The sequence below is a fragment of the Amphiura filiformis genome, chromosome 12, assembly GCF_039555335.1.
Source record: "Amphiura filiformis chromosome 12, Afil_fr2py, whole genome shotgun sequence".
NCBI classification, from domain to species: Eukaryota; Metazoa; Echinodermata; class Ophiuroidea; order Amphilepidida; family Amphiuridae; genus Amphiura; species Amphiura filiformis.
Window position 1 is genome coordinate 11,465,043 of NC_092639.1, and position 10,633 is coordinate 11,475,675.

At 37.6% G+C, this 10,633-nt stretch overlaps 1 protein-coding gene across 1 annotated transcript; it reads right to left on the reverse strand.

The window, feature by feature from the left end:
- Positions 1-1,143: 1,143 nt before the first annotated feature.
- Positions 1,144-1,482, reverse strand: LOC140166625 (uncharacterized). Its single transcript, XM_072190124.1, has one exon. It carries the CDS (start codon positions 1,480-1,482, stop codon positions 1,144-1,146), a length of 339 nt encoding a protein of 112 aa, XP_072046225.1.
- Between the last annotated feature and the right edge of the window lie 9,151 nt (positions 1,483-10,633).

The following is a 10,633-nucleotide window of genomic DNA, read 5'->3' on the forward strand; positions in this document are numbered from 1 at the left end:
CCATTCTGTAAGCCGTTTAGTCCATCTGTTATCTTCCCTTCGTGCAAGGTGACCTGCCCATCTCCATTTCGCTTCTTTGAGTTTCACCATAATGTCTTTGACTTGAGTTTGACGTCTTATTTCAGTGTTCTTAATTTTATCCCTTAAGGTAATGTGAAGCATCTTCCTTTCCATTGCTCTTTGGGCTGTTTGTAATTTCTGTTCCAGGTACTTGGTTGTTGTCCATGTTTCTGCCCCATATGTCATTGTTGGCAATACACACTGGTTGAACATTCTACTTCTCAGATACATTGGTAACTTTTTGTCACATAGAATGTCCTTGAATCTTCCAAAGCAACTCCAACCTGCCTTTATTCTGATCAAAGCTTCTTCCCTGGTGTTGTCCTCCATCTTCACTGTTTGGCCGAGATATTTGTAGCCATCCACCTTTTCGATAACGTCGCCTTCTACTTCAATGACATCCTCTGACTGGTAGTTTGTCATATATTTTGTTTTGCCCTTGTGTATGTTCAGTCCAATCTTTTTACTTCCTTTATTCAGATCATTTAACTGGACCTCCATATCCTTTACTGATCTTGTCACCAAAGCTACATCATCTGCGAATCTCAGATCTGTTAGCTTCTCGCCATCTATGTTGATCCCTCTCTCCTGTAGGTTCAGCTTTCTGAATATATCTTCCATTGCTGTAGTGAATATTTTGGGGATATTGTGTCTCCTGTCTCACACCACGCTGAATTTGGATTGTTTTTGAAACATCGTTTTCAATGTGGATTTTGGCTGTGGCATTTGTGTATATGTCCTCGAGAATTTGGACATAACCTTCGTTGACTCCAACTTTACGTAGTGCTGTAAAGAGGTCTTTATGTTCCACTGAGTCAAAGGCCTTCTCATAGTCTATATATCCAATGCATAGCTTCAAATTATATTCATTTGCCTTCTCAATAAGTTGGTTGATGGCATGCAGATGGTCTACTGTTGAATATCCACTTCTGAAGCCTGCCTGTTCTCTTGGTTGGTTTTCATCAAGCACTCCTTTAATTCTGTTCTGTATTATCCTTGTGAAAATTTTGTAAACATGTGATAACAGGCTGATAGGTCTGTAGTTTTTGATGTCTGTTTTTTCACCTTTCTTGAAAAGGAGGATCACTTTTGCCTCTTTCCAGCAAACTGGTATCCTTTTTCATCCAGTATTTGGTTATAGAGTCCAACTAAATGTTGAGTAATTCCCTCTCCTCCAATCTTGATAATATCACTAGTAATGTCATCTGTTCCTGGTGCTTTGCTGTCTTTCATCTCCTTTACCGCCATTTCCACTTCTTTTTGTGTTATACTTGGGATGGCTGATATGTCTGGTGATATTGTATTTGGTTTTGCCTCATTTGATTTGGAGCTATACAGGTCTTGATAAAAGTCTGCGCATACATTAAGTATCTCTTGCCTGTCATTTGTTAAGATACCATCTTTTTGTCTCATTTGGTGCATTCTTGATTTCTTCCGGTTCAGCTTTGCAATATGCTGAGGTCCTCTTCCACTTTTGAGAATGATTTCTATTTGTTCTTTTCTCTTCTTTCTGCTCCTCTGTCTACGTTTTTTCCTCACAGTTTTGACAAGCTCCTGTATTCGCTCTTTTCAGGTATTGATTTGTCGATAATTTCTCTTAATTCTTTCCTCCTTCTGTCCAGGGCCTCAATCTCTTTGTCCTCCTCAGTTGTTTGCTTCCTCCTCTTCTCTTGTGGAGCTACTTCTGCTGCCACTTCCATCACAGTGCTGGATATAGTTTGGTATGTTTGGTCTATATCCAACTCTTCAATGTCTAGTCCTCAAAGCGATTGTTCAATTCCAACTGGAATTCTGACCTCTTCTCTCTTAGTCGTAGGATGTTAATCTTGCTTTTCTTTTCATTTCTGATAAATTTAAGCCTGGCTAGTCTTTTGCTGATATGAAGTTTAGCCCTCACCATTCTGTGATCACTTCCTATATCTACATTTGTGATAACTCCACAGTCCTGGATAATTCCCTTTTGGCTACTGAGAATAAAGTCTATTTGGTTTCTGGTGTGTCCATCTGGGCTTTCCCATGTCCAATAGCGGTTTTTATTTTTCTTGAAGAATGTGTTGCCTATTTATAACCAGCTTATGCTGTGCTGCAAATTCCAGTAGCATTTCACCTCTTTTATTTCTCTGTCCATAACCAAATTTTCCCATGATGGCCTCTTCATCTGGTTGGCATTCTCCTACTTTGGCATTAAAATCGCCCATTACAATGGTATACTTTCCTTTGTTGGCTTCTATTGCCTTACTCACGTCTTCATAGAATATTTCTACTATCTCATCATCGTACTCGCTAGTGGGCGCATACACTTGGATGATGCTTATTTGGTCTGTTCCTGTCAAGTGAAGGTTCAGTGCAGCTACTCTGTTGGAGTAGCTTTTTATTTCTGTGACATAATCGGTAAGTTTTGGATGTACAAGAAATCCTATTCCTTTTGCTTCTGTGTCCTCTTCAGTTTTACCATGATTATACAACCACATTCCTCCCTGTAGTTCAACAATCCCCTGTCCTTCTCTCTTGGTTTCTGCTAATCCAATGATATCCCATTTGAATTCTTGTAGTTCATCCAACAGTGTTTCAAACACTTCCTCTGTTCTCAGAGTCCTTGTATTATAAGTACAAATGTTCAACTTTTGTCCAGCCATTTTTTCCGTCTCAATCTTGAAGTTTCCGTTAGGCTTTGGCTTCAAGACGTCATGTTGAGCGTTATGACTAGGCAATTTACAGCTTCTGTATGGTTGATAGCTGTGCCCATTCTGGCCATGGGCTCTACGGCCTCTAGTTTTGCTACTTTCCATAATCATGAAGGTTTTTTGCCATAAATCGACGCGCTGGCAGGGCGTGTTGTCGATTGAGGTTTCTGTCAGGGTTACCTCACCCTTATTCTCCTCCTATCTGTAGACATTCCTGGAGATGTAGGTTCGATGTTCTTGAGATGTCTTACAGCAAGCAACATCTGCAACCATCCAGACTGCTCCAACAGCCTTTCAGGTAACAGAATATTGCCCCCAGAGCCCCCGTCTGTTAACTTTGCCGCAAGGCAGAGCCATAACAGGCGATACGCGATTGACTTGCAATCTTCGAGAACGTGGGGGTTGGTAACTACAGAGAGGCGATTAGGAACAAGTTGACTGATGGAATGCCTCCTGTGCCTACAATCATTTAGTATAGTAAGAATAGCAAAGCAAGCAAAGGGTAAGTAGCATGCAGGAGAAAGGTAAGGGCATGCAGGGAGAAAGAGGGGGGTTAGGTAGGGAGAGCAAAGCAAGGTTGGAGTTGCGCATCATGCAGCCATTTTTATCACCCCAGTGGGGTTAAAAACAAGGGTTATATGAGGATTCCTCATATAATCCGAGGAAGGGAAAATGACAGAACTTTCAATTGATTTAGATGCGCAGATATGCAATTTGTTTTTTATTTTTACCCAAACAAGGCGGATGTCCAACCAAATGGTCACGTTGGAGAGAACACCTATACTTTGTAGAATCTGTTGATCTGTTGACTAGAAGTGAAGCCATTACAGCGTGTGAAGAATTGGGAGGATGGCTTACCGATATCGAGGATCAGCAAGAAAACACCTTTATAGAAGGTAAGTTTACATTAACAAAGTCAATTGATAATGTTTCATAATGAACCATTATTAAATTAGCTAAGAACTATAATTCTAACCTAACCTAGTAAATTTCATTGAAATATGTTTAACATCATGAGTAAAACGTATGAAGCAATAGAACGCTATAATTGGAAATACATGTGATCTCTGAATCTTACAAAAGTACTAGAACTTCTATATAGTAGAAACAAGATAGTTCGCAGTGAATTGATAGTAATTTTCCTCTCATCCAAATCTCCTTCGATGAAACATTCATTACCTGGACATTAGACATGTGATGTGGCGCTAAAATACTTTGCCTTTTGACTATTGGGCCTAATTGAAAGTAATTGGAGCATCACCGTGTTTCTTTACATTTTACATTTTACATATTTAAATAGTGATAGTGGAAGACGTATATACTATAAATCTGTTCATCGGTGTAAGCGACGAGGCTCAGGAGGGACGTTGGGAATGGTTAGATGGGCGATTGGTAAGGACGATTATTATTGATTTTGTTGTTCAGTCTATAATATCGAATTGATTAATTCGAATTAAACAATTCATTGATGTTAGCACTGGGTAGTAGCCATTACTGCCAGTAGACAGGAAGTCTAGAAAGTTGACCTCAACGCTGTAGGTGGTCTTCCTGTACTTTTGAATGGGACAGCAGTAACCTTGGGCATGTTTTAGACCAAAATTTTGGATTTTTCAGATTTTTTTCTAAGTTTGTGAGAGCATAACAAGACTATCCGTCGATAGATTTTTATTTCCGTCGGTAGATATTTTTAAAATTATATTTTTCATAACATATTAAAAAGGCAGAGACCCCTGATGTATAATAAATTAGCTAGATAAGTTTAGAGTAACCTTGATGAAAATTATCAAAAAAGTGCCTATTCAATTGTGTGGGTACGGTCCATCACCTGTCCCGGGCACCTGTCACTTGGTAGTCTTGTAACATGTCTAATGGCGCTGCCCATGGCCACTCGATGAATTGTTTAATTCGAATTAATCAATTCGATATTATAGACTGTTGTTGGCGCGGTGTCAATCTATCAAGTGGCAGATTCGCAATCTGACCAGAATTCGTCGCTTCCTAGACCAAGAAACTTGTGTCAATCTAATTCGATCATTGATTTGATATCGTCTGGACTACTTTAACATCTTGTTCAATAGCATTTCGCAGAAAGATATCGGTTGTCTCCAAAAATTTCAAAAAAAATGTGCTCGTCTTGTGTACTTGAAACCAAAATACACCCATGTCACTCCACTTCTAAACGATCTGCATTGGTTACGCATCAGCGGACGTGTAAAGTTTAAACCCTCTTGCATGCATACAAGTCCCTGGATGGACTCTGTCCCCGGTACATCAATGATTGTCTTGTCATACTTGTGGTGAAGAAACCGCGCCCTAATTCTGTTACCACCCGTTATTATCACGGTCTGGATCTCTTGATCCCAAAGACACATATAGATGTTCTGGAGACAGAGCCTTTTCAGTGGCTGCTGCCAGACAATGGAATGTACTTCCCAGTCACATTCGGCGTGCTCCAAGTGTCGAGTGTTTTAAGTCACTTGTTAAGACTCACTTATTTGCCTGATTGTCTTTTGTTATGAATATTGAAATGTTTTAAGGTAATACGATGTATTGTTGGTCGAAGCAGCAACAAAAAATGTAGTTCACAGCATCTTGCTAATGCATGGTTCAATTCATAGCGAGCGTGTAGAAGAATTCAAATATCACAGATATACTTTTGTAGGTCCTGTGGTTCTTGAGTTATGTTGTAAAGAGGGCTGAAACAACAACACTTTTGTAAAACGTATATAACTCATTAACAACAATAAATTAAGCAGGTTTTCAAAGTATATGATTTGTAGAATGAACTTTTGCAAAACACCAAAGTGTTATTTTTCAATAATATATTGATTCAGATAATGAAAATCGATTTTTTGGCTGCTTCGACCAACAATACCTCGTATAACCTTAATTATGATGTTTATAATGTTTGCTTTATATGGTATGCGCTTTGAATCCTCTAGTAAAGGCGCATTATTTAAGTGTCGGGTATTTATTGAATTATGTTGTTGTTGATGGTGATATTATTGTTGGTGTTATTGTTGTTCTTGTTACAATTATAATGATCAAGGAATTTGCATTTACCGTTTTGATATTATGACACATTTTATAGCGATTTTAATGTTTGTTCAAGAGACATCTAAAATTTGAATGTCAGCCCACTCTGTGTTAGGTAGATTTGGAACAACTGCCATTTTCTTAACCTCATTGGCATTGAAATAAAATAAAGCACCCAAAGTGTTATTGCCCTTGATCTTGTTTAAGGAGAAGAAACATTATTTGTTGATATTTTCATTTTACATTTGCTTTAAATATGTTTATTCTCTATCAAAAACAAACAAATTTGTAGGTGGGTTTTTCAAATAGTTTGTCAAATGTCAAAATGAAATGCGCGCAAATTGAAGTGGAGGGAATTACAAAATATCCGAGTCCAGTAAGTTGGACATATTGGGATTAAAAAACTGGAGTTTGAGCCAAGTGAGGTATGAAGGACTTAAAGTAATGGTAGAAAGTTTGATTGAACAGAAAAAATAAATGAAATAACGCAAAAATCAACCTTATTTAAGTTAAAGTCGGTTTCAGAGCTGGTGCCTTAACCGTGCATTGTGTGCTCTCATTCAAAATACATGGTACCTCGTGGACAAATAACGAAATTGGGTATCGCAGCAAAATGACTCATACAAATTAAACGGTAGTCGCGATGCACTTCATATTTTCACAGAAGTTGACTACTGAGTGTGGTATTAATAGAATTTTTGGGAAAGTTGGACTTAGTTCTTGCATAAATATCAATTCTTTGCTCTATTGCACTTTTTTTACTCACCCTGTAATTTATCATTGTTTTATAATATACATTTCATCTTGTCATAACCAAAAGTTATTTACTGACCTGACAGTTTCTTTTTATGAGTTTCTACATACCTAATGAACCTCTTCAAGAATTTATCATTGTTTGTTAGGTTATTGATAATTGTTGTTGCCGTCCTTAGTCAGAAAACTTGCTATTGTGTTCTTGATAGTCTTTATATCAATAACAGTTTCAAATCAAGCAATTTAATTTCTACATCCCTTGTGTTTGAAGGCTACATATCAGCAGTGGAGTAGCGGAGAACCCAATGATTTTGGCGCCGGGGAAGACTGTGCAGAAGTAAGATGGTATGATGCGCTTTGGAATGATATCCCGTGCACTTTTATGACATATAAAAGAGGTTACATATGCAAGAGACGTGAAACAGGTGCGTATATCATGAACAAGCTGTTATTGTTTGTTTGTTTGTTTGGTTGGCTGATTGGTTTTGCTTGATTATGAATTTATTGATAATGATGATGATCCATCTTTATAGAACGAATCTCAACGAGCTTGAACAAGAAATGTTTATGACCACTGTGATATTTCCTTTAATCTTTCATCTGGCCGAATTACAAAACTGCATATTGTATATAGAAATCATGACCATCATGATCAGGTTCAAAAATTAACTACTTACTATTTTCGTATGTATTGTGTTTTAGATATGAGAGAAAGTGAAGTTCTTCTTAACGGTAAGTTAATGATTTGCTGCCTTTTTTTATTTGTTTTTAACGGCACGTGCTCTGACTAGTAATTGTAAAGGTGCGTGTTCGAACCCTGGCGGTGGAGCTATTGTGTTGTGCCCTTAGATAAGGATCTTAATGCTATGGTCGCTCTCTATCCAGGTATACTCGTATAAATTGGTAAAGACTTATGCTGGGAAGGTAAATCAGCTTGTTGTGTCGGATGAGTGACGGACCTCCACAACAACATTATCCACAGAGGAGTCTGGGCCCATGTCTCTTCAAAAGAGAAATGAACATTCAGTAACATTCTTGGTTTCATAATTTACAAGTAATCAAGCTGTACAATTGTATTTTTATAATTATACTTCTCAAATTGATTTCAATACACAGGTAATACTGACTACGCCCAAGAATCAATTAATGGTACGTTTATTAAATTTTTTGTATAAAATGAATGGGGAACTGTCACGTGTAGCGTTGTAAATGTACAAATCAACGTTGACATTTAAAAAACAGTAAGACTAGATGATGTTACCCAATGCAGAGAACGTAACATATTGAGGCAAGTTGAAAAATTTTATCAAAATAAGAATAAAACTAACTTACTTTGGTGGGTGATACACCCTGAAAACACCACATTATTTCGAGTAGCTTAAATTCGGAATCAAACAATATTTCAAGTTCATTAACGATGTTTTTCCTTCTGCTTTAAGGGGCATGTGAAATGCCGCTAGGTTTAGCCTCACAAATCACGGCATCAAGTTACTATGATGAAGGCCACCTCCCACATTTTGCTCGTCTCAACCACAACAGTTACTGGCGCCCAAGATTAGATGATCCACAACCATGGATCCAAGTAGCATTTTCAGAGCGCATGGTGATATCAGCATTGTACTTGGATGGTGACTGGGACATTGATGAGGGTTGGATATGGCTGGAAACTTTCTACATGCAGTACAGTGATGATGAAGAAATATGGATGCCTTATTATTATCATATCGATGAGAAAGATGCTGGAACGAAAACAAAGGTACCGATTGTGCTCTAGAAAGGACTAGAGGGAGAAAGAGAGAGACAGATATACACACTTAATCTTTACCTTGTTTGCCCAGAGCAGCCAACGCATAATAATAATTTTCAGAGAGGCAGATAGATGAAAATAATATCACTTTACATATCTCCTGAAGCTGGGTGACAGTTAATAATAAGTCTACATAGCACGGCGCTAGTCCGAATCTGTGAAGCACTGCGGTTAGTCCGAATTTTTATTCGGACCAGCGCAGTGCACTAAAAGCGTGTTTTTCATAATTAAAATGTCGGACTAGCGCAGTGTCGGACTGTTATAGTGGTTTTCATTTTTGGACTAGCGCATGCTTTTTTCGGACTAGCACCGTGTTTTTCATTTTCAGACAAAAAATCATGTCAAAGCCTCTGTTTCAAAAGAGAATGAAGCTTTTTATATTGCTTTACAATATTTGTGACGTTTTGTTAACAATGTTGAGATTATCGAAGTCTTTGCCTAATTTTGCTGTCTTTTACAAGGAAATAGTCGTAAAAAGAAAGAGAAATTATCTAGTCATAAAACATATTGATGGTAACATAACCTTTATCCTTTAGTGTGGCGGTTTGGTTTGTTTTCTAACTGTAAATGGCACTGAGTTTTCGCATCTACAAGGATGTATGAGAGATCTACCGTTATTTCCGCATATTAAGGCTAGTTACCTGAGAGTCTACGTGACAGGCCATTTGATACCGAAAAATAAACGCGGTATTACAGGTGTTCGAATGGAGATAATGGGCTGCAAGGACAACGGTGAGATATGTTGAGTTCATTATTTATACCAGTTCTTAAATGTAATACCGTAAAACCTCATCTACAAGCATATACGACGTAGTGTGTTTTTGATGAATAGCTAAATTAAAACGAGACAGCCGTAAATATGCCGATACAATAGATTGGTCGATCTTACAATAGTATTTGTTTGTATATGTTTGTATCGGTTAATAATTTGCTCAAACTCCATAATGTTATAATTTTGTCGATAGATGGCGTCTGGATTAATTGAGCTTCAATTAAAAGCACTCTATATGCTCGTAGACGAGGTTTTACGGTACTATAATATTTAAGAGTATGTTCTTTTCATTTTGATTGAATATGGAAAGGGCAGTTTCCTACTTTCCAATCACAATTGGTCCTTACCCATTTATTCCAATTCCCACCTGGTCCAATTTTATTTTTTGTCAAATTCCAGGTTTTTATCCATATTCTTTGATAATCTATGGTGCGATGCATGTAAACAGCATTACGTCTAGTGATGGGCAATGCATTAAAAAAGTGTAGACCGGTCGCTGTGGTAATTAATCATGTTAAATCACTACTTCTACGGCGAATTGTCACTGCATCTGCCAACTCTCAAATGCAGTGAACTGACTGAAATAGGCCCACTCGTTTTTTCTACTTTCGTTTGGAAATTGACCGAGGATCAGAAGTATTAAAAAAACACTGCACCATGTTGCTCTTATCAATCAAATGATGCTGCGGTAACTACAGTATTTTGTTGTTAATTGCAATAGGAAAAAGGTTAATCCCATGATGCAACAGCATGAATTTTTAACTAGTTTGTTTCAGTGCGAGTGCGTTCATCAGTTATTAAAGAACTCCACGCCTTCGCATTTTATTTACAGATTGTGATTATTCGATCGGTGTTGCAACAGGCGGAATCAGTGATGTCACTGTAAGTGCTTCCTCCGCCATTAGTAGCGAGAATTCTGCCAATACCGCCGCTTTAAGACTCATTCCTGAAATTGGGTTACCAGGGACTGGATGGAGACCCGTTGAACAGGATACGAACCCTTGGCTTCAACTTACTATGAACGAGATCTACTTGATTAGATCTATAGTAACGCAAGGCTGTGGTAACGGAGAGTTTTGGGTGACAGAAATGTGTTTGTCGTATTCAAGTGACGGAACGGTACCGAAGTATTACACGGCTTCAGAATCAGATACCTCCCAGGATTGTAAGGTAATATTGTTTTTATGGACATTGCTATCATATTTTCATATTTATTGATTTGGTGACAAAATTATGTTGTTTCTTCTTCTAAATACCATTAAAGTTAATGTCCATCCTTTAATGTGGCAGTACACCATATTGATCTATAGCCATAATGTTCATTTCTTTCAAATTTTAATTTAGTTATTCTTTACCGAAAATGCTGAATTTAGTAATAAATGCCGGGAAGGGTTTCTGTCCATTTTAAGGTGAAACAACAAGATAAAGTAAAAAAAAGCCTAGTTTTATGGGGGATTTAAAGTCATAATATGACTCTATGTCGAATTTGCTCTGTTGACCTACAAACACAACCAATTTAGG

Bases quoted from the DNA above. Each gene is read 5' to 3' on its own strand.
- LOC140166625 (XM_072190124.1), bottom strand. From the start codon at position 1,482: ATGCACCAAATGAGACAAAAAGATGGTATCTTAACAAATGACAGGCAA.